The 26,661-nt window shown below is 40.5% G+C and overlaps 1 protein-coding gene and 1 long non-coding RNA gene across 2 annotated transcripts in view; both read right to left on the bottom strand.

Moving 5' to 3' along the window:
* Positions 1 to 2,745: 2,745 nt before the first annotated feature.
* On the bottom strand, positions 2,746 to 9,573 carry LOC148127653 (uncharacterized). Its single transcript, XR_015744271.1, has 3 exons — positions 9,400 to 9,573; positions 7,704 to 7,797; positions 2,746 to 4,785 (listed from the first exon to the last, which is right to left on the bottom strand). It is a non-coding gene; the product is annotated as an uncharacterized LOC148127653 (long non-coding RNA).
* A 3,815-nt stretch (positions 9,574 to 13,388) lies between these two features.
* Positions 13,389 to 26,661, bottom strand: part of NID1 (nidogen 1) — a 59,279-nt gene continuing 46,006 nt past the window's right edge. Inside the window, exons 17-20 of the mRNA XM_026705216.2 lie at positions 24,881 to 25,038; positions 24,119 to 24,242; positions 23,679 to 23,791; positions 13,389 to 15,477 (exon numbers count right to left, since the gene is read on the bottom strand). Of these exons, the coding sequence (XP_026561001.1) occupies positions 15,356 to 15,477; positions 23,679 to 23,791; positions 24,119 to 24,242; positions 24,881 to 25,038 (517 nt within the window). The 3' untranslated portion in view covers positions 13,389 to 15,355. The remainder of the gene's footprint in view (positions 15,478 to 23,678; positions 23,792 to 24,118; positions 24,243 to 24,880; positions 25,039 to 26,661) is intronic.

The following is a 26,661-nucleotide window of genomic DNA, read 5'->3' as shown; positions in this document are numbered from 1 at the left end:
GAGCCAGTCAGAGGTGGTATTTGCCAGTTCTCTGAACTACTCAAAGTTTCTGCTACCGGTTCTCCAGAACTGGTCAGAACTTGATGAATATCACTTCTGTACTGGCAGCTTAATAAATCTAATCATCCCTAAAAAGACCACGATAAATAATAAGATATACTATTTAGATTGATAATTATGAAGTGAAAAGAGGTGAAGAAATAAAAGAGTTGCTAAAAAATCTCTCCGGGATTAAAGGTATAAACAACATGTTACACTCAATTCATCACAATTCAATTTCATTGTACACATGTTGTGCATTGACAATAAAGGTTTGATTTTGACCCTCTTAATTACATAATGCAACTATGATGGAGTTTTATGTGGAAAAGATAAACAATAATATACTTCATGCTCTGTTTTGTATATAATCTGTAAGCATATCAAGAAACAAATGATATGCTAAACCTTCTGCTGGAAACAGGCATATACCTTTAACTTGTATTAAGTGATGCTTGATAGTTTCTTTGTTATCCTAAGATATCTCTGAGTTGTAATTTGAACTGCAGTGCGGAAATAATGACAGAATAGCCCTTCCACTAATTAGGCCTTCACTTAGTTTGGTTATCTAGATTCAGTTTCCGAACTTTCCAATGCAACCTCTGCATTGGATGTCTCAAGAACTAAAATCTACTTTCAAAAGACATTAAATGGTTATAGTGAGATAGTAACTCAATTGACCAAGTGAGCAGACATTAATAATTTGATACCAGCCACACTTGAATACAGTTGATATCTACTACATTGTAGATGCTATTTGCAGTAGATTCTGACAATCATGCTAACATTACTCCAGACAGAGGATGGTTTTAAGAAATTGTCTTAATTTGTTTTCAGATTGTATGTAGATTAGTGTCGAGTATTTTTAATGAACAGAATGTAATGGCAGCCAATTATTAATTGCAATTAATGATTCATCTTTTAGAAAAACAAGTAGGTTAAATATATAACTGAAGAGATCACATGGGCGGTATAAATATCCATTTCCTAATTGCAAATACACCTAATTTGACATATTTAATGCCCTAAAATCCTGCACATTTCAAAGATTTTGGATTCTGGAAGTTGTTTCATAGCAAAAAAAAAAAAAAATTAAAGACATCACTGCCATCTCTTTGATCCTCCTCATCTATCATTGATCAGTTTTTATTTTAGTGAATTTTTTTAAAAAATTGTATTACTTATTTCTTAACAAGTTTACAGAAGAGATAGAAAAATTAGAAAATAGCAATAGCGCTTAATTTATATACTGCTTCACAGTGCTTTACAGCCCGCTCCAAATAAAATAAAGCAAGAAAGAAATGCATTTATTAGTGCAAAAAGAAAGAATAGAGAAGATGTTCTACTATCGATATGTCATATAGTAATCAAATGTCAACTAGGTATCTAAATTTACCTTTGAAAATAAATAATTATTGATTTTCTAGTATTATAAAATATTGTAATATCTATACCATAAAAAATAAGCTAAGTTGTTTTTTGAATAGTAGATCAAAATGTCTTTTGTCACAAGAAAGGGAGATGATATGCACCCCCCCAAGAATTACAGATAGTCCTCAACTTAACAACAGTTCATTTAATGACCATTTGAAGTTACAATGACACTAAAAAAGTGACTTATGACCATTTTTCACACTAGTAACTGGTGCTGCATCCCCCAATTACTTGATCAAAATCCAGATTTTTGGCAAGTGGTTACTTGCCAAGCATCTGAGTTATTTATGATGGTAGTAGTGTCCCAGGGTCACATAATCACCACTTGTTACCTTCTGACAAGCAAAGTCAATGCGGAAGCCAGATTCACTTAACAACTGTATTACCAACTTAACAGCCGCAATGATTTACTTAACAACTGTGATAAGAAATGTCATAAAATGATGCAACAACTGTCTCACTTAGTAACATAAATTATGGGCTCAATTGTGCTCATAAATTGAGGATTACCTGTATTGAAAGTTTTGGAAATACTACAGAAATATTCTGATCATTCTGAACTGCTCTGATTATTATGAAATAAAGCATCCTTTAACACTCCAGAACAATCTAATATCTCAATAAATGCCACTTCATTGAAGTTAAAAGCAAGTATCTTATGGATATATTACACAATTGGATTATAAAAAAATATATCAAAAAAATCTCTGCACTGATTTCTGTGAAACAATTTTCATCTCTTTACAATCCCACAGCTTTCCTGGAAATTTTCTTCTGTTTTCATTTTTAGGCAGATTCCTCCACCTCCATATTATCCAATGAGAGAACAGAGCCCATGACTCATGCTTCAGAATCAGGAATGAGTAGGCCTAGTGAAAACCCAGGTAGGAAAGGCTGTTTCCTAAATATTGGAGCCAGCCTTGAAGCAAATTAGAGGTATCTACGCAGCCAGTGCCAAATCCAGATAGTCCAGATAGTAAAGGTATTTTTGACAATGCTATGATCCAGGAAGGACGCAGTTCCCAAAAGCATGTGATGAGTCTCAGATCTCCAAATAGTTAGTACACATCATAAGACTGGGTAAAACACAATCTAAAACAATTATGACTGATGAAATCCTGGCTGAGTCATCCTGGTGTCAACACAATGGCATACAAGTCAGAAGAATTGCAAACAATTTTCCCTGCAAAATGTAATCCAAAAAGTAAGGAACTCCAATAAGCCTTAAATTTCCATCTCTAGGTAAGAAATCCATATATTAACAATAAAATATTAAATGAAGAATATATAGGCTTTATTTTGAATTATATTCTATCTTAATAACAAATAAAAATAGATGTGTACAAAATGGGGTTGAGGAGGGCAGGTGTCTCTTAGTCTACAACAAGAGTAACATCAACAATGGCACTAATAAACACACCTTTTAGAGGAAAAATTGAGGTACTTGTTGTGGGACCACCTATTACCAAAAGATTTAAGAAACTGACATTGGAAGAATAAGCCATAAAGTAAGCAGTTACCATTTTTTAACATTAATGTCAATCTGCTTTGTTGTACAGTGTCCAAAAATCCATTTTAGCAATTCTAATACAGGCTTTTTCTTTGTGTGAAAAATAGTCTTGCTAAGCCTTGTACATTAATGACTACTGTGCAATTCATATTAGTCCAGTGGAAGCAGATATTCATCTGATTTGGAATAATGCATATATGTTTGAGCTGACTGAAGTTCATTCACCCTGTTTCAACTAAGCTCGGTTTGTCATGGTCCAAGCAGACTGTCCTGGTGAAGCCAAGAGAAAATAGCAGACTCTGTTCGAGGGTTTACATTATTCAGTGTGCCAGTTTCCATGCTCATCATAATGAAAAGAATGACTTTGTCAATTATTTATGGAAGGCAGATTTGTTACGATCATTCACACGGATCATAAAATTAATTCATTCAAACAGCAAGCTTCATTATCCAAAGCTGCCTGTGGCTAACTCAAGGCATTCAAAATATGTTCCATTTTTGTGCAATGGATACCAAAAGGAAATCACAGGGGAACTTTTAAGAGAATTATCTCATCTCCTGCATTCATTCACATTGTATAGCAATTATTGGTTCCACAGATGCCCAGAGATTGTATTTTTAACCAGCTTCAATTTTTTTTGCAATTGCCATTAATAAATGCTTGTTTACTATTAACTGTACAAAAAAGATAAGGCAAGGAACTCTTCTTATTCATAGAAACAATTCAAAACAAATAAACTTTCCCCCAGGAAGGATTCTTTATAATTAATTCCAATATGTTATTTCAATTTTATCTGATTTGAATCTAATCCATTCATAATTTTCTAGAACTAAAATCTTAATTAGCATTTTGCTGTTTATTAAAAAAAATATTAAGCTTGACAGGCAGACTGATCCAGTCTTTTCAGACATATGGATCCAAGGGGTTCTAACAGCTGAAAAGTAATTAATAAACATTTTGTGACTGTAGTTAGAAAAGGAAGTATGCAAACATGGGAGTTCTTTTAGACACTAATGATTTGAGCAAGATTGCTATTTCTTCATCTCCTAGTACTCAAATGTACTGCCCACTGTCTTGTGGTCTCTTCATGAGAAGCAACTGTTGGAAGCACTTGAAGGCAATCTCCCATCTTCTCTTTGTCCAGAGAGATTTGCAGAGCCAGTCTACTTGCCGATTCTTTGGTCTTCACTGTGGTTTCAGTTCTGCTTTTCTCAGCACCATTTTCAACTGCCATTTCTTCTTCTGCAAGCTGTAGCACAACTACTGTATTCATAACATACATCCCCTTCAATTGTTTTAAAATCAGTACAAAAAGTGGAGAAATATGATAGCTATTATACTGTACCTGATTTTCACAAAATTCACAAATAATACATTTGCTTCTGAATTTGCAGTTCGTGCCTAAAAGGTCATAAAATCAGATGCAGCTCACTAAACAACTATTTTGCTTAGTGATGGAAGGTTTGGCCCCAGTTGTGGTCAAAAGTCAAGGACTATCTGTAGTCATTTTGGCTGGACTTGATAGTGGTTGAAGTCCATCAGTAATTGGAAGATCATAGATTTTCTGCCCAAGTAATTAGAATTTTCTTCTCTTCAACATATCATTTCACACAGAACAGTTACGGGTATGGGGAAGATTTTTAGTGTATAGTAATTTATTAATGTTATACTAATTTTGTGTACAGGTGTTCTTTTTCTTGAATTCTTTTTCGACATTCATGCCTTGTACATTGCCACGAATGATTTGAACAGCATTCTGTTGTACATGAAATGTCTTCAAAGAAACATGGCTGACCTGGAACTAAAGAAGTACACATTAGTTTAGTCAAGTGGAAACTACTGGAAATTTGTCCCTGTTTGGACTTAGAATACTGGCCATCAGTCAGCTCAGCACAGAGAAATGAAATTATTGCATTCCCATGTCCCAAAGGGTAATATTGCAAACTTTCTCACTTCAAGGGGGCAAGATGGTAGAAAGATCTGGCTCTACATTCTAATATGCTTGGAAAGATGGTATTCCATGAAGAAATACAGAGGTGGTATTCAGCAGGTTCTGATCAGTTCTGGAGAACCAGGAGCGGAAATTTTGAGAAGTTCGGAGAACCGGCAAATACCACCTCTGACTGGCCTCGCCCCAATCTATTTCTACCTCCTGAGTGCTAGCTGATTGGCTGGGTTTTCTTTTGTTGCCCTGCACAGGAGAACGGACCTGTAAAACAGGTTAGTGGGGTGGGGAGGGAATGGAGAATTTGCAGTATCCTTCCCCTGGAGTGGGGAGGGAATGGAGATTTTACAATATTTTGTAAAATATTTTGTAAAATATTCAAGTAAAATATTTTTACTTGAAGTCAAAAGAGTCATCAAACTATATGTACCAACAACAACTCCCCAAACAAAACAAAAAACAGATTACCCATAACAATAAGGAAACTTCAATCCAAAAAGAGATCACTCTGGTGGAAAAATAAATCTGGTCACGCTGCCAATTTCAAAAGCTGATACAAAAATTTATGCCACCGGATAAAGACTGAATGCACCAATTATCATATTAAACAAGAGGAAAACCTTCTACATACCAATTCTACCCACGCTTTTTACAATTTTGTAAACAACAAACTAAAAGACTCAAGGTCCATCCCACCCCTGATAGGACCTAATGGTAAAGACTGCAACAACGACACCATTAAAGCCAACATCTTTAACACATTCTTTGGCTCAGTATTTGTAAATAGCAATGGATCATGCCCAGTTTTTCCTAGCCAAACCACAGAAAATTACAATGATCTAATACATATCGATTTTACAGAAGACAATGTTGAAAAAGCACTACGCAATCTAAAACCATCTCTATCTATTGGACCGGACAGAATATGTGCCTACTTCTTTAAAAAGCTATCCACTGCCATAGCAGAACCTCTAAGCATAATCTTTGAAAAATATTTCAGGACCAGCTCCTTGCCAAACCTATGGTCACAAGCCACGGTCATCCCCATCTTTAAAAAGGGAGACCCCAGCCTAATTGAAAATTACAGACCAAACTCCTTATGCTGTGTCACCTGTAAAGTCATGGAATCAATTATTAACCAATCCATTATCCTCCACTTAGAAACAAACAACCTACTCTCCAGTAAACAATTTGGTTTCAGAAAAAAACTATCCTGTAATCTACAACTCTGCAAAAACATATGGACTACACAATTCGATCAGGGCAAAGCAACAGACGCAATCTACATAGACTTCTGTAAAGCCTTTGATTCAGTGGTACACGACAAACTACTCCTAAAACTAAAATCTCATGGTATCTCTGGACAACTGCATAACTGGATAGAAGCATTCCTGTCAAACAGACAACAAATGGTCAAAATTGGGAGTGTCCTATCAAAATCTGTACCTGTCAATAGTGGTGTCCCCCAAGGCAGTGTTCTAGTACCAACTCTCTTTATACTCTACATAAATTACCTCTGTGATCACATTAAGAGCAACTGCATTCTTTTTGCTGATGATGTAAAGCTGTTCAATACCACAGACAATACTGCTACCCTTCAAAAAGATCTTGACTATGTATCAGAATGGTCAAACAAATGGCAACTTCAAATATCAACAAATAAATGCTCTGTCTTACATATTGGCAAAAAAAAACAGAAAATAAAATACAGGCTGAATAGTCAAGACCTTGTTGATGATCCAAGCTCTGTAAAGGACCTTGGAATACTCATCTCTAATGATCTAAGTGCTAGAGCCCACTGTAACTACATAGCCAAAAAGGCATTAGGAGTTGTTAACCTAATCCTACGTAGCTTTTTCTCTGGTAATATCACACTACTAACTAGAGCATACAAAACATTTGCTAGACCAATACTCGAATACAGCTCATCAGTCTGGAACCCACATTACATATCTGATTTTAGCACAGTTGAGAAAGTCCAGAAATATTTCACAAGAAGAGTTCTCCACTCCTCTACTCGTAGAATACCTTATGCCACCAGACTTGAAATTCTAGACCTAGAAAACCTTGAATTACGCTGTCATCGGTCTGATCTAAGTATGGTATATAAAATCATACATTGCAATGACTTACCTGTCAATGAATACTTCAGCTTCAACCATAACAACACAAGAGCACACAATAGATACAAACTCAAGGTTAACCGCACCAAACTTGATTGAAAGAAATACGACTTCAGCAACAAAGTGGTCAATGTCTGGAATACTCTACCTGACTCTGTGGTTTCTTCCCCAAACCCCAAAAACTTTAACCTTAGACTGTCTACTATTGACCTCACTCCTTTCCTAAGAGGTCTGTAGGGGGTGTGCATAAGCGCACCAACGTGCCTACCGTCCCTGTCCTATTGTTTCTTTTATTTTTCTTATATGTACCCATTTCATGTATTCATAACTGTGTATATACTTATACCTATTATCTTGTAAGCGATTGACAAATCAAATCAAATAAATAAATAAATAAAATATCCTTCCCCTACCATGCCCACCAAGCCACACCTACCAAGCCATGCCCAAAGAACTGGTGGCAAAAATGTTTGAATCTCACCACTGGAGAAATACCCCTAGATCTTGAAACAGTGCATACATCTGATATGGTTCGTTTTTTTCTGAGTTTTCTCAGTTTCCCCAAGAATTTGTTTTCAGATAAATATAAGACATGGGTTGGATTTGTGAGGATTAATGAAACATCAGGCAATAGTTAAAAGTTTCTCTGACCTTGTTCAGTTCAACATGATGCTTTTAAGGCAGCCTTGTCCAGGGGTCATACTGTACTGCACGTCTCAGAAGATTCAAGAGTGCAAAGGTTGTGCTGAAAATGCCATCATATTATTAGAAAAACTCTGGCATTCAAGACAGATCGATAATATTAAGGACAACAATACTGTAATAAAATGTTGTCAATTAAGTCCAAATCTGTTATTCTATTTGGGAATCTACTTAACAAAACATAGTAAAAATTTATTCAAGAACAACTATTTACTAATTTTGAAAAAGTATAATTTCAGATTGTAAGATGAAAAGGTCAAACCTGTCCCGGTTATGAAGAACGTAAACAATGAAAATAAATATTCTTCCAGGGATCAGGTTTCTATTTCAAATGATTCCAATGACAATTGAAGAAAAGTTATTGAACGAGTGGTAGAGATTATTAACTAACTTTATCTGGTTTCATTTTTAGATGGGGATTAAGAAAAAAGATTGTCATATTTGGACTGCAAAAATCTGTGTTAAACTTTTCTGCATCTCCGTATATGGTGGTCACCCAGATTTTTGCATCCTCACTGTAAAATTTCTAACCAGGTATAACACAAAATGGATGCCTTAGGCCAAGCAGAAATTTAAGGCAGCAATTTCTCAATTAAAACATATGAAATCCCACCCTAAAATGGATCCCATCTCTGTCTTCAGCTCTCAAGTCATGCTATGGCATGCCAGAGCATGTCTAGCCAAACCCTTTGACTTTAGAGTCTTGTTTGATTAGAGAAAAATGAATTTAGCTCTGTCATCTCTTAACAATGATCTGCTTTATTGTGATGGAATAGTATTTATTTCTTCATGTCAACCATTTCCAAAACATACCATACTCACAAGGAAGTACTTTCTTTTGTTTTTTTAGAAGCAGGATTTTCCACAAGTGATTGAAAGTAAATTTAAGCAAGTTTAAGCTAAAGAGCAATGATCTTTATTCTTACAATATTTCCTGAAAAACTGGAAATTCCATATGAAATTAAATGTTGCACCAGAGTGATGGGCTGTTTCTGTCCTCACCTTTTCTTTCACATACCAAAAGCGTAGAAAGATCAGAGTATTTTTCTTGTGCAAACTTGTACGTTAAAAGTGAAAAGGGTCAACTCACAGGAACATAGCACATAAATTAAATCAATCAATCAATTAATATTTGGCGAAGCAGAGCCTGTGTCCATCCACAGTGGGAACCTGGACAGCTGACAGTGAAGGCTTAAAAATCACCTAGTCACTGCTATGATGTGATGGATTGCCATTCTTTGTACATTGCAGGTACTTACCTGCCCCTGCAGGAGCTGGGATGACAAAAAAAATGGCAGCCAGAGGTGGGATGCTACTGGTTCGGCCCAGTTCTATAGAACCTGTAGTTGTGAAGAGCAGGCGACACCGAACCAGTGTTTCACCCACCCACCTGCCCAGGCTCTAGGCTGTCCTTTATTCCCTGCTTTTCCCTCCTCAGCTGCTTTGCACAGCACAGCTGAGGTTGAAAAAGCAGGAAACGAGGACTTTCAAATGCTTTGCACCAGAGCGCAGTGCTTATCAGCTGTCCAGGCGGCACAGCTGATGATTTCTTGCAAACGCTGCACACACGATTGTCCCCAGTTCGGAGAACTGGCAAATCGCTCCATTGGCTGGTCCTTCCCCTCCCCGCCCACTCACTCCTTACCTGGCATGTGAGCCATCCAACTTGCCTGGTTTGGTAAGTTGCTATTTTTCCTTTTTATCCCCTGACCATTAACTGTTCTGCTCTGCCAGGAGATTTAGATTAGCTAGAAAACAGGAAATCCTTGGAATTTGAAATCCTTGGATTTCTTGCTTTCTAGCTAATCTAAAAGCAAAGCCAAACCTTCCTCAGGACTGAAGCTTTTCAATGCAGACTCAGGCAGCCGATTGCAGATAGATAGATCTCTAAATTAATCTGTGATTCTGCGAGCAACTCAATCTGCCTGCCTGCTTTGCCTGCTTTTGGGTAAAAGTTGCTCTTTTTTAAATAAAAAACTCAATATTTACATAAATATTTATAATATTTACATACAAGCCATGCCCACCAGTATACAAGATAAGTTATTGGTTCCTAACAATGTACAACGAGATCATGTGCATCATGGAAATGTAACTTATATAAGTTGTCACATACAGTATAATAATTAGCCAATCTCATTTGTTCTCTTGACTATTTTCCTTTCTTCTCTTTTCTAGCCAAAACAGTCATTTTGTCATTCTCATATAATCCTCTGGAAATCTACATGCAGCAACAGAAAGGATAAAAACAAGAAAGGGGCCAGTGAGAGACAAATTAAGACATTATTTATATAAGAATAGTAATTATAAACAAAGTTGATAGGAAAAAAAAAAGAGAGGCTGTTTTAATTTCTAGAACTACAGTGCCCTCTAATGGTAGATGTGATGAAACCTCAGCAAATAAAAGGCAGCCAGTAAGTTTACACTTGCTTTTGGAAATACAGTGTTAGTATTAGTGAAGAGCGATAGACAAATAGGAACAAAATAAAAAGAAAAGTGAGAAATGCTGCCTCTGCAAAAGAGATGCAGAGTTGTGTGTGTGTCTAAATATTTCTTTATAAATGAGACATGAAAGCATTAGAACAAGAGTAAAATAGAAAATGAAGCAAAGGAAAGAAAAGAAGACTGTTGAACCGCAGCAATCCTTTCATCTAAGTCAGAAGCCTCCAAACTTGGCAACTTTAACACTTGTGGACTTCAACACCCAAAGTCTTAAAGATGCCAAGTATGGGGACCCCGATCTAAGTTAATAGCAAGAAGAGCAAGTCTTAAAACATGGGAGACAAGCAGGAAGGCTTTAAATGGACTACTGCAATGTGTCTTAAAATGGGGCTGGCCTTGAAGAGAACACGGAAGTTACAAATGCTACAGAATGTAGCAATTATGTGCACTCCTGGGTGTGCATGTTACACCTCTGCTCCGTGAACTGCTTTGGTTGCCAGTTTGCTTCTGCATGCAGGTCAAGATCTTGGTTGTAATTCTAAAAGTCCTTCATTGCAAGAGACCAGCTGTACTTACCCATCCCATCAAGTCTAGTAGGAGACGAATGCTTTTCCATCCATCTGACAAGACCCAAGGTAGAGAACTTTTTCTGACATAATGTTGTCCTTTGGAACATCATCTACCTGGATATTAGATTTGACTGGGGACTGGAGAACACTGCTGGCCTTTTTCAAGGCCTTAAAGACATGGTTTTGTCATGGGGTTTGGAGATCTACATATATGGTACAGACTGTGAGAAACGGTTATTTGATTTGTTGGTGGTGGTTCCATTCTGTTTTTATTTTGGCTATTTATTCTGTTTGTGCGGCTTTATGTGTTTTTTTTTTTTTTTAATTGTTGTTAGCCATCTAGAGTTATGAGTGTGAGGTGTGTGGCTATATAAATTGAACTAATAACCTTGTTTTATATAAAAGGGGATATTTCCTATTAAAAACATTTGTGTCTTACAACACAAAACTTTAGTCTTACACTAAAATTGAGTCTAGTTCCATTTCTCTCTGTGCACAAGCTGTACGCAAATTGTACAATCAATATTGCAGGAACTTTTAGAGAGGATTAAGGAATGGCAATGGACATTCCAGGCAGACAGAAACATTGAACTTCTGGATGTGAGGCAGGTTATCTTCAAATATATAACATACAATCCTAGATTAAACCTGAACCTGGTTAAGTATTACTGTATACTCTTGGAAATGTCTTTGGTCAACGCTGACTCCCTTGGCTAAGGAAGGAGATAAGCACTGCCTCCTGGAGTCAGACACAACTGGACAGGGGGAAACCTTATACCTTTACCTCTCTTATTGAGAGACGATTTTATCTTTTTATCAGTTCATAATCTCTTGTCATTCTATCAAGTTGATGTCAAATGTATTGGGGCAAAATTATACAATCAGAGAAATCCCAAGAAAGCAGATGTCATATGTTAGGATAGTTCTACAAAGGAAATTGAGATTCTTCATGATCTTGAACTCGGTGACAGGATGGTTTGTGCTTCTCCAATCGTAAGAAGTGTCCTGAGCAAAGGCCAGTCTACTCCACCATCATGTTCTCATTAGCCAAGTAAATGCTTCTGGAAAGCCTATAAGTAAAATACTTGCAATAGCATTTGGCTGCACCTCCCAGCAACTGGTAGTAAGAAATCACCTTTTCAGCTTTTTGATATTTAATTTCCTCAGGGGATCCCTTTTCAGAAAGTGAGGAAAAATGAATTTTCACAGAGCTCAAGGAAACAGTTTTATTTTTACTCCCTGCTGAAGAAGGAGATGACCTACAAGGTCCCTTCCAATTCGTTAAATCTATCTAACTTCTTTTCACTGTTTTACAGGTAATGCTCTCTTTCAAAGGAGCAATAAGTGCTCACAAACTGTTTGTAAGGGTTTAATGTGATCAATACACCTTGATGAACATCTGCTATTAGGCGATTTAAGATCTTCCTCTCCCTGTGTAGAATTGCTTGGAAATCTACTTTTTGTACCATAACCATAATCTATACTGGTAATAGCAAAGTTGTGAGAGTTTCTCAGAAATTGCCCTCCAGTAGCCTAGCTTAAAAGGCGTTGGGAAGGCCATATGGGATAGATAGCACTTTAATTCAATCCCATAGCATCTTCTGCCTGAGTTATCTGCCTAATTAGGCCTACCAGTAGGGCCAGATCTGCTCATAGAGCACTGCAGAGCCCATAAAAACCTCACACATGATTTAAAAAAAAAACAATTAAAGACAGGAGGAATATATTTATTGTTCTTTCTCTACAGCAAGGGTGTCATATTGGTGGCCCGCAGGCCGGATGCATTATGTGCAGGCCACACTCACCTCAGGTCCGTGAAGGGAAAAAAGGATCACAAAATGTCACACGATGGCAACGTGACACTGCCAGTTTGACATCCTTGCTCTATAGCTTAACTGTTTGCACATCTTGTCAATTATATCTTAAAACCTATATTTTATGTGCAATTGGGGTTTTTTTGCTTCCATCTATCTACTGTATGTATCTGCTATACTTGATGGCAAGGTAAACTATACCAAAAAGTAGCTGCCAGCAGGACCTGCAACAAATACTTTATACACCAGGTGACATTTTCAAACAGCATACAGATAGTTCTCAACTTATGATCACAACTGAGTCCAAAAATCCTGTTGCTAAGTGAGATTTTGCCCATTTGATGAGCTTTCTTGCCACAGTTGTTAAGTGAATTGCTGCAGTTGTTAAATTAGTGACACTGTTGTTAAATGAATCTGACTTCCCCATTGACTTGCATGTCAAAAGGTCACAAAATGTGATCATATGACCATGGGACACTGTAACCATCATAAATATAAGTCAGTTGCCAAATGTCTGAATTTTGATCATGAAACTATGGGGATGCTGCAAGGGTTGTAAGTGTGAAAAGTAGTCAGAAGTAATTTTTTCAGTACTGTTGTAACTTTGACCAGTCACTAAGAGAACTGCTGTAGGTTGAGGACTAACTGCAGTATATAAATCTCTTGTTAAAGAAACTTTCTGTTTGTACATAGGATTGCTAGAAATTTAAAAACAGAGACAGATCTCAACAATATGGAAACAAAAATAATAGTGAGTTGAAAAAATAGATCTAAATCTTTTTTATAAAAAAAGAATATCAGACGTAGTATTGTACTTCAAAGGCAATGTTTTTTTACAAAAATTATTTTATTGGCAGTGTGAAAATTATTTGATTACAGTGTAAACTTTCTTTGTCACCTGAACTTGAAATAACACTGGTTACTGTTTTTTTAAGAAGCACCTTGTTTGTTTCAGCAGTTTTTTTCTGTTTGATTTACAGTTTCAGATATTTCTAACAGAATGAAAAAAAATTAAATGTATTAAAGTTATACAAAAGTTATATCAAATTTAAACATTTAATATAGTATTTTATATTGCAATGATAAATATAACATGAAAATGTAATCAGAGACTTAATATTGGCTCTGCTTTCCTTACATGGAAGTCTGGTGAGCTATGATTTCTGATGCATATTTTATTTTCTTAAAAAAATAAATTGCTGCCCTTTAAAACAGCTATCTTGACAAATTTTATTTGCTTGTTGGGCTGTAGATATACTTTACCACAGAAGCAAACCTTCCTAAACCATTTGGAAATAATCTGTGGGTTATAAGACTCTACCTTGTTAAATTGGATGCTAGCAAGTGGCACAGAAAATCAACTCCTTTTTTTCTTAATTTCAAGGAAATCATAGAATAAACACAATGACTAAAGAAAATAATTCACAATAGCAATTGCCCTTGCCATATGTAATTAAAAAGCACATCTAAATTGGACACAAAGAAACTACAAGTAGTCCTCATTTAGTGACTGCAATAGGTTCCAACCACTCAGTTGCTAAGTCAAATGAACAATAAGGGGACATACAACAGAAAGAAGAGAGAGACACTGCAAAGATCACTGCCTTCTCCTTCAGAAAGGTTGCCTCATACAGTGTCCTGTGCCTGATTGTCTTCTTCTTTTCCCTCTTGCAGGGAAATTGCTTAAACAAGCTATTAGTGAGTTGCTTTCCTCCGTAGCCCAGTACTTCCCTAAAAAGTGCTAACCTCAACTTAAGTTCATTTCCTCCAATGCTGGCTGAAACTGACCAGATTTTAATCAGTTTCTACACTTTTTTTGTCATAAATGCACGCATTGTTTGGAAAATGATTTTAATTACCATTTATTACTATGATATCTATGGACAATTGCTATCCAAGACAGTTGCTAAACAAGGACTACCTCTACTAGAAAAAATAGATATAAAATTTATGTATTTGGCAAATTTTCTGAAATCGTTTTTCCCACTGTTTACACCTTTTGCTGCTTAATGCAGATATCCACAAGGCCATACCAAAGAGCAAAGGAATTTGCAATCGTTTGCTAAAGGGTGTTTATTCTTCCACTGAAATTAGACAAATAATTCATATATATCCTTTTACTTCCCCAATTGCTTTCTAGAAAATTAAGTTGGGGAAAAGATAGCATTAAGAGAATTGTACTGAGAAGTCACTAATTTTTAATATCACCCTGCTTTAATCCTTCTTAATAGAGCATCTAATATTATTTGTATTCTCAAGGGTTCTGTGGAAAACTGATTGTACTCAAGATATTTGGCATAAAAACATGAGATTCTTTGGCTTAGGTAGCTGATTATCATTACAAATAAATGCCTACATTTTGGGCTTCAAGTCATTTCATTAAATTCCTTCATGGTGTTTTACTGCCCAGCATTCAGTTGTACTAGTTATAAGTTATACATGAATTGCCAAAGTATGACTCCGTACATGGATGTTTCATATTTGATTCTCTTGTGCTTTGTAACATCCTGTTACCATAATTCATACAATAAATGGTTTAGGCGGATTTATTTAACTGGCACAGTTACAGGTAGTTGTTATATTTTGTGTTCTTTTGTTTCTTTTAAAAAAGGAATGTATAACAAGTGGCTGCAGAGAAGTGCCAATATTTGACTGCAGTGTGCTTCCAGCCCCAAGGGAGAGAGCAATGATTATCTTAGGAATCTTTCCATTAGCTTAAGGAAACTTGCTGCTTACTTAGTGGCAGTGTAGTTCCCCAGGGTGGGAGCTACAGTTTTCAGTTCCTTTCTATACAGTCCACTCCAATGATGTTATCTGGGCATCGGCAAGAACGGCCTCCTGGGGTAGCCAGACATAGATGAGTACAGCCTCCATTATTCACGGAACAGTAGTTACGTCCTGCAAAATATATGTACCAGCTTAAGGAATCCAAGTGCTTCATTTATTAATTTATTAAGTGGTGGCAAATGTCTGTAGCTCGGATGGAGGTTCATTCTCGGAACTTGTTTCGGTTTGTTTCTGAATGTTTCATTACCAGGCTAGCTAGGTAACAACTTCAGTGGAGTTTAGGCCCTTATAAACAGAGGAACACTGACACTGGTATCCCCTAAATTCCACTGAAGTTGTTACCTAGCCTGGTAACAAATTGTTCGGAAACCAACCCGTACCTGGGAGAACAAACCTCCACCTTTAAACATTTTTTGGCAAAACGAATATTAGATCAGCTTGGATATGTAAGCCACGAGGTACCTTGGGATGAATCATGCATTCCTTCCTTTACTGTCCCCCTCTTGCGTACAAAAGTGAGGACCTTGCTTCTTGCAGAGAATCCAGTCTAAATATCTCGCAGACTGTGTGGCAAACTATAATAATAATGGATTGGAAAATCTGTATATTTCATTAGTGAGCCAATATCACAGGGAAAGATAACTAGCTGGGGTAGTTCCTTCCTAGAATTTTTCTCAGAGTTCTTGAATAATACTTGCCAAAACACTATTAGTCAGCTCTGAAAGGGCATTTTTGTCACACAAGCTGTAACCAATACTCAAATTTCCCAAATATTAACCAAGAGCTTTGTATTTGCTTCTATAATGCTTTACTTTATTCTACCCACCTTCTATTTTAGCTCTTTTGCCTGTTTTTAACAATTGCACAAACAAGGTAAGAAATAGCGTTTCACTGAAAATAAGATCCAATTGGAAAATAAGGCTAAGCATGATTCTTCAGGATGCTCGTAATATAAACCCTATCCCAAAATAAGCCCCAGTTACTGTAAGACCATCAGGCACACTGATGCATTAGTGCCATATTTTCCCCAAAATAAGGCCTAACTGGAAAATAAGCATTAATGTGTCTTTTGGAGCAAAAATTAATATAGACCTGGTCTTATTTGGGGGGAAACACAGTGGGATAAGCAAGGAATAATTTAAGATCTTTCTTTGCTTCTAATTTCAGCAGAAAGCATGCCAAAAGCTTTTTATTCTTGTTAGGGCTAAATTCTTTATGACACTGTTCAGTCATGAAAACTGAATTAATTTATAAAGGGTACTGTACTAAAATATATTACCAAGCAGGAAAAGCTAATATTTTCTGTTAGTTTTAGCTCTCCTAAAGCAATCGAAAGAAAGAAATGCAATTAAGTTAATTAAATTTGTACTATTAGGAATTAGGCTGATTTTTATTGGCAGTGGAATTTCTCCAGAGAATTTTCTGAAATCCATGGTATATCTTCTTTCATATTTCAGCCTGTTATATATACATATACACATACATACACTGCTCAAAAAAATAAAGGGAACACTTAAACAACACAATGTAACTCCAAGTCAATCACACTTCTGTGAAATCAAACTGTCCACTTAGGTAGCAACACTGATTGACAATCAATTTCACATGCTGTTGTGCAAATGGAATAGACAACAGGTGGAAAGCATAGGCAGTTAGCAAGACATCCCCAATAAAGGAGTGGTTCTGCAGGTGGTGACCACAGACCACTTCTCAGTTCCTATGCTTTCTGGCTGATGGTTTGGTCACTTTTGCTGGCGGTGCTTTCACTCTAGTGGTATCATGAGACGGAGTCTACAACCCACACAAGTGCTCAGATAGTACAGCTCATCCAGGATAGCACATCAATGTGAGCTGTGGCAAGAAGGTTTGCTGTGTCTGTCAGTGTAGTGTCCAGAGCATGGAGGCGCTACCAGGAGACAGGCCAGTTCATCAGGAGATGTGGAGGAGGCCGTAGGAGGGCAACAATCCAGCATCAGGACCGCTACCTCCGCCTTTGTGTAAGGAGGGACAGGAGGACCACTTCCAGAGTCCTGCAAAATGACCTCCAGCGGGCCACAAATGTGCATGTGGCTGCTCAAACGGTCAGAAACAGACTCCATGAGGGTGGTAAGAGGGCCCGACATCCACAGGTGGGGGTTGTGCTTACAGCCCAACATCGTGCAGGATGTTTGGCATTTGCCAGAGAACACCAAGATTGGCAAATTCGCCACTGGTGCCCTGTGCTCTTCACAGATGAAAGCAGGTTCACACTGAGCACATGTGACAGACGTGACAGGGTCTGGAGACGCTGTGGAGAACGTTCTGCTGCCTGCAACGTCCTCCAGCATGACCGGTTTGGCAGCGGGTCAGTAATGGTGTGGGGTGGCATTTCTTTAGGGGGCCACACAGCTCTCCATGTGCTCACCAGAGGTAGCCTGACTGCCATTAGGTACCGAGATGAGATCCTCAGACCCCTTGTGAGACCATATGTGTTATGTCTTGGGAACCGGTTGGGGCTCCAACCGGGTCCGCTCTTTATGCAGATTCAACAACCGTTCCTATTGGCTGGCGCCGTTTGACAGCCGGCATATAAAAAGCCGGCTGTCAAGCCAAGCCAGCCGTTGTTCGCACGCCAGTCTGCCCATCACCGGCAGACGCGACAACCACCGTTCATCAAATAAACATTGTTAACTGTATGCCCTGGTCTAGCCTCTCCTTTCCTTCGAACTACAACACTGGCGACGAGGATGGGATCGGAAGGCTAGTCAGGAGCATTTCCTCAAGGAACGGAAGCCGCAGCTGCTTGGATTACCGAGCATCGGGCTCAGAAGTGAAAGTGCTAGAGCCGCTCAGGTTAGATCTGCCACGGTTAGCGAAGGCTGGGTGCTGTCAGTAAAAGTTACAAAGGTTAGAGCACCACAGATAGTGAGAGTCGGGCGCTGAAGCCGCAGCCGCCCGCGCGCGCGCAGAAAAGGGCGCGAAAATTCTAACGGCTGTCATTGAGCTGCAGCCACTAGAGCAAGCTACGGCGCTGAGAGCCTCAGCCGCCTCAATTACAAAAAGGGCGCAAATTACAATAGAGGTCACTACAGAAGCCACCAAGTGAAATTGCGAGCGCCTTCATCCGCTTCCCCCAAAAATAATAATAATAATAATAAAGGCTCAATTTTAAAGCGCTGTCAGTACAGCACCGCAGCCACAGCCGCCTAACGCCGCAAAAGAGCGCGAAAATTCAAGCGCCTCAGGAAAGCCGAAGTCATTGAGTGAGACTAGGGCACTGTAGCCACAGCCGCCAGCGCTCTCAAGCAGCATCAATCCAAGACCACGAGCACCCAGTGAGGCAGACCAGTCTACCAAGAGACTGAGGGACCCAAAATGAATGTCAATTCAGTATTCCCCCTTTCAAACCTGATGAGGAAAAGTGGGATTCATATAAGAATCGCTTCAACCACTTTATCGATGCTATTGGACTGGCTGAAGCTTCAGAGCAGAGGAAGAAATCCTACTTCCTCAGCTACTGTGGGGCTGTAGTATATGACACTGCCACAGCACTCCTGGCCCCACGAGAAATAGGGAATGTCCCATGGGCAGAGCTGGTGGAAACGCTATCCAACCACTACTCACCAAAACCGTCTCAGATTGCTAGGCGCTTCGCCTTTAGGATGAGGAAGCAAGCCGAGGGGGAATCCATAAATCAATATATGGCAGCCCTGAGGACAGCAGCTCTACAATGTGAGTTCAAAAACTATTTGGACGACATGCTGCTCGACCAACTCGTCTGTGGGGTGAGGGATCTAAAACTCCAGAGGCGTTTGCTGGCTAGAAGAGACCTCAACCTCCCCCAGGCAGTTGAAGAAGCCTTAGCTGCAGAACTTGAAGCACAGTCCGCAGCTGAGATCCAGGGCACCGCTTTCAGACCCAGCACTTCCTCCGTACACTCTGAAGAAGCGGTAAGTGAGGATGACCCTGCAGAATACGCTGATGTGCATCGCCTCAAGCCAACGAGACAGCCGCAGGTAGGAGCGAGGCCAAGAAACAACAGTGGCCCAAAACAAACTCTTTTATGCCTGACCTGTGGAGGTTCCCATTCCCGGGCATCTTGCAGGTTCAGAAACGCCACCTGCCACAACTGCCACAAGAAGGGTCACCTCGCAAGAGTCTGCCAGGCAGCGCGCACCTCTCCACAAAGATCTCTTTCCTCTCCTGTTCCCCGAAGGCAAGTAGAAAAATGCCATACTTGTTACCAAGCCAACCACACACTTTACACACGCAATAAAATTACACTTTCTGTCTTACTAGAAGGTAATCCCTGCCGCATGGAGGTAGACACGGGGTCAGCGCTCTCAATCATATCTTGGGACACGCTTAAGAAGATCCAGCCCAGACTGACAAAGAACCAGCTTCAAAAGTGCCATCTCACCTTGAGAGACTACCAAGGAAAGAACATCCCCGTCCTCGGGAAAGGCAAGTTTCTCGTGAAATTCCAAACCTTTAAAGGCCATTTGCCTTTAGTGGTTGTTAATGGTGCCCTCCCTAGTCTTTTGGGGTTGGATTGGTTCCCCTCTCTCGGCCTTAGTATAAAAGGAGTCCATGCTGTCTCAACTTCTGATGTCGACTCCTTATTTACAGACTTCTCTGCCGTTTTTAGTAGTGAGTTAGGCTGCTATAAGGGCACTCCCATCTCCTTCTCAGTAGACCCACAGGCAGTCCCCGTTCGCTTAAAACCACGTAGAGTACCTTTCGCCATCCGCCCCAAATTGGACGCGGAACTAGACAAACTACTAAAACAAGGGGTGATAGAACCCACAGATTTCGCTAAGTGGGAGACCCCAATAGTCACCCCGCTAAAAAAAGACGGTAATCTAAGAATTTGTGCTGACTACAAGACGTCAATCAACCGTTATCTACAGGTTAGCGCATATCCAGTCCCAGTCATCCAGCACCTGTTACACACATTCGAACCTGGCACCATTTTCGCCAAACTGGACATGTCACAGGCATACCAACAGTTCCCCGTGGATAACCAAACAGCTGACTTACAGACCATAGTTACACACAGAGGGGCATTCAGATGTAAGCGTCTCCAGTTTGGCGTAAGTGTAGCCCCAGGTATTTTCCAATCACTGATGGAGCGAATCCTCCAAGGTCTCCCGGCGTAGTGCCATATTTCGATGACATCTTAGTCACAGCCAGGGACAGACCCCAACTCATCCAGAGAGTCAGGGCAGTATTAGAGAAGTTCAGGCAGCATGGCCTCAAACTAAAACGGGAGAAGTGTACCATCGCCACTAGACAGGTGGACTTTCTAGGCTACAGGCTAGACGCCTCAGGCATCCACCCGGTGGAATCGAAAGTCAAGGCCATCCACGAGGCGCCCACGCCTACCAACAAAACCGAGTTACAAGCCTTCCTGGGGTTATTGAACTTCTACGCTTCATTTCTCCCACACAAGGCGTCAGTTGCTGAGCCATTGCACAGGCTCTTAGACAGAAACACACCATGGCACTGGGGACCCAAAGAAAACCAAGCATTTGTGGCAGTCAAATCTCTACTCACCTCTGAGGCTGTCTTAATACAATTTGACCAACGGCTTCCTTTGGTCCTAGCCGCAGACGCATCCCCTTTGGGATAGGAGCTGTCTTAAGTCACAGGCTCCCCAATGGCTCCGAGGCACCAATTGCCTTCTTTTCAAGAACCCTTTCAGCGACTGAGCGTAATTACAGCCAGGTTGATAAGGAGGCCTTGGCTGCAGTAGCAGCAGTCAAAAAATTCCACTAATTTCTATTCGGACACCAATTCGAACTTATTACTGATCACAAGCCGCTTTTAGGATTATTATCAGGGGAAAAGCAAACCCCGCAGATATTGTCGCCTAGAATGACCAGATGGACCTTATTCCTGGCGGCTTACTCGCACAAACTGGTCTATCGTCCCGGTAAAAATCTAAACCACGCTGATGCCCTCAGCCGCTGCCCCTTGCCAGCCCCAGTCGAGGACCCAGCTCCTGTGCATGCCATTTTTGATGTAAACGAACTCAAGCTGCCGGTGACTGCAGGCGACATAGCATCACATTCCAAGAAGGACAGAACAATCGCCCAGGTTCTGGACTGGGTAGGGAGGGTGGCGGAAACTAACTATTCAGTTGATTTCGCCCCATTTAAAACTCGCCAGCTAGAGCTCTCTAAGTTGCAGGGATGCCTATTGTGGGGTACCAGAGTGGTCATACCAACCACCCTTCGCATACCCGTCTTGAAGATGCTGCACGAGGCCATCCAGGAATCGTGCGGATGAAGGCGTTAGCTCGAAGCTACGTCTGGTGGCCCGGGATGGACGATCAGATCGCCAAGTGGGTAAGCTCGTGTCGACCCTGTCAAGAATCTAGGGCAGCCCCGCCAACCGCCACACCCACAAAGTGGGAAAGTGCCAATGCCCGTGGTCACGGCTTCACATCGACCTGGCCGGGCCAATGCACGGCAAGACCTTCTTGGTGGTCGTGGACGCCTATTCAAAATGGATAGATGTGGCCTTACTTCACACGACCACCACACAGGCAGTTGTTAAAGCCTTGACTCACCTTTTTGTAACTCACGGACTCCCTGACACACTGGTATCCGATAATGGCCCCCAGTTCACCTCGAACGAATTTAGTAGGTATGTCACAAATCTAGGCATCAGACACGTCCTCACGGCCCCTTTCCACCCCGCCAGCAACGGGTTGGCTGAACGGGCAGTCAGATCAGCCAAGGAGGCGTTAGCCAGATTCGGCCCAGTGGGTTGGCATTCTAAACTGTCTCAATTCCTCCTAAGCCAGCATACCACACCGTGCACAGTTACGAACAAATCCCGGCTGAGCTGCTGATGGGGAGACGCCTGAGGACTGCCTTAGACAGGCTGCACCCCACTACTGTCCAGACACCCCTTTGGGGTCCGACAGTCTGGCCAGGAATTTCGCAGTTCAGGACCTAGTGTTTGCTAGGAACTACGCAGGGGACCCACTGTGGGTGGCCGGGAAGGTCGTGGCCGTCACAGGTCCGAGATCTTATCGGGTCCAACTTGAAGACGGGCGTGTGTGGCGAAGGCACCTGGACCAGCTGCGGAGACGACGGAGCAGCCTGACCGGCCCAGACCCGTCTCCACCAGATGAGCCGCGGGCTCCACACCAAGATCCAGCTGGGGATCCCCAGAGGGACCAACCTTCTCCAACGGAGCAGAGGGAGCAGGCAGTAGACCGGGACTGCCAGCCGGGAGCGCCACCGTTTATCCCCAGCGAAGGCAGAGACTTTTCCCTGGCTCCAGTTCCTGCACCGAGCCCTATTCGCCCCCTACGTCCGGACCAGGGGTCCGCGAACTTGTCTTCGCCCAATGAACCCTCCTGAGTTACGTCGCTCGGGTCGCCAACACAGACCACCGGCGTATCTCAAAGACTATATGTGTTCCCATCTAGGGGGAAGGGGTGTTATGTCTTGGGAACCGGTTGGGGCTTCAACCGGGTCCGCTCTTTATGCAGATTCAACAACCGTTCCTATTGGCTGGCGCCGTTTGACAGCCGGCATATAAAAAGCCGGCTGTCAAGCCAAGCCAGCCGTTGTTCGCACGCCAGTCTGCCCATCACCGGCAGACGCGACAACCACCGTTCATCAAATAAACATTGTTAACCGTATGCCCTGGTCTAGCCTCTCCTTTCCTTCGAACTACAACAATATGCTGGTGCGGTTAGCCCTGGGTTCCTCCTAATGCAAGACAATGCTAGACCTCATGTGGCTGGAGTGTGTCAGCAGTTCCTCCAAGACGAAGGCATTGATGCTATGGACTGGCCCGCCCGTTCTCTAGACCTGAATCCAATTGAGCACATCTGGGACATTATGACTCGCTCCATCCACCAACGCCATGTTGCACCACAGACTGTCCAGGAGTTGGGGGATGCTTTAGTCCAGGTGTGGGAGGAGATCCCTCAGGAGACCATCTGCCACCTCATCAGGAGCATGCCCAGGCATTGTAGGGAGGTCATACAGGCACGTGAAGGCCACACACACTACTGAGCCTCATTTTGACTTGTTTTAAGGACATTACATTTTCCACTTTAATTTTGAGTGTAACTCCAAATCCAGACCTCCATGGGTTGCTAAATTTGATTTCCATTGATAATTTTTGCGTGATTTTGTTGTCAGCACTTTCAACTATGTAATGAACAACGTATTTAATAAGAATATTTCATTCATTCAGATCTAGGATGTCTTATTTTTGTGTTCCCTTTATTTTTTTGAGCAGTGTACATACACACACACACACACAAACACACACACACACACATATATTCATATTCACACAGTTACCTGATGGACATTGAGCCCAGGCTGTTGTTATTCCATAAAGACGAGTGCGCTTATAGGGTTGAAAGTTATCATTCTCTTTAGAGATTGTGCGATCCACTGCGACCACGGCATCTCTATGGCACATAAAATAGTGACATAAATAAAATATAAAATAATGGAGAAAGAAGGAGAAAAAATTAGACGTAAATACACCAAAACCTATTGGAGTGCACACAAACACCAACACATATATCCACAAACACCTCAGAAAATATATTTCAGTTATCTGCCTGCAGTGGATGCAGGAGTTTTTTTTTTTTTTAATATACAGATTTGCCCTAACAATATTTGAAGTCTTTTATCACTTATACAGGGCTTGGAGGTGGGGGAGTGGAGACTATGAATAACGCACAGGTTTTTTTGTAAGTAATACAAAATAAACAAAAACAGGTAACTCATACCTTCTCCAGTCAGTGTAAAATAAATTCTTCCCATAGCTTGTAATGCTAAAAGGATATTGAATTCCTTCAAGGATCTTTCGTCGGCTATGTTGATTGAGATCCATGCATTCTACACTTTTGGTCCCTGCATGTGAAAAAACAAGCTGGGCTTTGCAAGAAACTGACCCTTTTCTTAGCAAGGCTTTCATTTAGCATTAATATATTCTCAGCTGAAGAAGGTAACTTCTCCACATATAAGTTGTAAATGATTATTTGAGGATTCCCACACACACACACACTTCTGGATAAATACAGTATGTATACTGTTATGGCTTCCTTTTCAATTCTTCTATATTAGCCCATGTCAAAACCTGGCCACATCTTTTCCATTTATTTTGAAAATATTAATTACAAAGTTTGCAATTCTTAACATTTGCTTTCCTTGCCCCCTTCTGTACACTTGAGTCATTTTAGGGCTAAGCATTACCCATTAGCCACCATGGGTAATTTAACATAATACTTTTCATAATGACTGACAGTCCTGAGAATTTCAGACAGCAGACTTTCACAGCTGTGCCTTCAGACCTGAGAAATTAAAACTGGACTATGATGAGAGGTTAGTAGTCACCTCTAAACCACTGATATTGTGAAATAGAAAAAGACAAGTAGCAGTAATTGTTGAGTACTGAGAAGTAGCACTATCATGACTACACCTTGATATTTTAGCATCCAGCTGTTCATTTATTTCATAAGCTTAATTCATTCTACAGTGTAAGACTTTACCTGCATCTACCCAGCACAACAATGAGGAATAGGTGTCAAGTGTCAGCCCATTTGGCAGTCCCAAATCATCCTTAACAAGAATTCTTCTGTTGGTACCATCCATATAGGAGGTTTCGATTTTAGGAGCTTCTCTGTTCCAGTCTGTCCAATAAAGGTTTCTGAGTGTATTGATAAAGACACATATACAAATAAATAAATGCAATTGTGCATAAGGAGGGCATTGGTATTATGTAGTATTATTTCTAATAAAATTACATGGATATTTCCATTAAGGCAACAGGAGTCAAGCTTGACTTAGGGGAGATTGTACCTTTGCACAGTAGATCCCTCTTCATTTTATTATATAATAATTTATCACAGATATTATAACATTCAAGATTAACCTGCTATTTATATAACACAGTGAACCTCCAATCACTCAATCACTTTTTAATCTAAGGCACTGTGCAAATTCAAGTCAATTAATTAGTTTATACATTGAATGTCATGCCTCTGGTGGAGACTGACTCTGAGGGAGAGGAGGAACAGCCGACAGGGAGTGGAAGTGTGGCTCTGGAGGTTGTGGAGGAGGCTGGGGAAAGGCAGAGGCCGGCTGAGCAGTCAGAGGAGGACCCAGGCCCATCCCCTATCCATCCTAGGGCATGCAGAGAGGAGAGGATAAGGGAGAGTTGTGGTCTACTCAGGAGGAGAGGGCCTTGATCCTCTTCATGGACTGCAGCTGTGACAACTGAATAAGAGTATGGACTGCGTACTGGCAAATGCTAGAAACAAAGAGTGTAAATATTTCTAGTTTATAGTTCCTCTTTGAGTTTGGTGTCCTTCCCAGTGTGGGTTATCTGTAGACATCCTCCAGCCTGGTTTGTGTTGCTTTTTTCCTTCTTCGTGCAACTGTTTGTGTGGGAGTTTTTTTGTCTTCAGTCAAGGATATTCAGAGCTTGGAAGCAAAGTGAAGGAATAAAAGGGGCTTCACCTGTTTTCTGTGACTGTGTTTGTTTTGTATCCCACCCTGGGTCATCACATTGAATCTGAATGAAGTTGGGTAATTTATAGTTCAGCATAGCCTAAGGAAACGGCGATTACATCAGCATACTAAGTGACAAGTTAAAACATCACGTTTTTAAAAGAAAAACAGGACACAGCATATTACATTTAACCAGTTGTGTGATATTAATTCATGGTTAGATTTTAGTGTGTTTAGCACAGGGGTCTTCAAACTTGGCAAGTTTAAGACTTGTGGACTTCAACTCCCAGAATTCCTGAGCTAACATAACTGGAGGAGGAGGAATTCGGGAAGTTGAAGTCCACAAGTCTTAAAGCTATCAAATTTGAAGACCCCTGGTTTAGCATGTTGCATGATCTCAGGCAGTATGTTGTGGGAAACTAAAATTTGGGCTAAACCCATGGCTCAGTGAATGGTCAGTGAGCTTTTTGTGTGAATACAGCTTTTTTTCCCAAGGAAAAAAGGTCAGACCTTTAAAAAAATCACTTATTTACCAAAACACATGGAAAGTTTTTGCAGTAGCTAGAAAATTCTAGGCACTATATACCCAGCAGTAAAAATATTATACTGCTCCTTATTTGTTAATTTAGCATACTTCTTCCATTCTACATTTTTCTTCAATTTTATAGCTTAATCCTCTTTTTTTGCACCAGAATTACAGCTAGGTTTGTAGCATGCTATGGGACCAAGACGGTTGTCCCTACTTTCAATTTAGGCTTTCATTTGAATTCAGAATATTTTACTAGTGTGCTGTACAAGGTAGGTTGTGATTAATGTGAGT

Source organism: Pseudonaja textilis, chromosome 1, assembly GCF_049901715.1.
Source record: "Pseudonaja textilis isolate UNSWEBS1 chromosome 1, rPseTex1.2, whole genome shotgun sequence".
In the NCBI taxonomy this organism is placed as follows: domain Eukaryota; kingdom Metazoa; phylum Chordata; class Lepidosauria; order Squamata; family Elapidae; genus Pseudonaja; species Pseudonaja textilis.
Note: the sequence above shows the minus strand (reverse complement) of the source record. Positions and strands in the feature narration are given on the sequence as shown.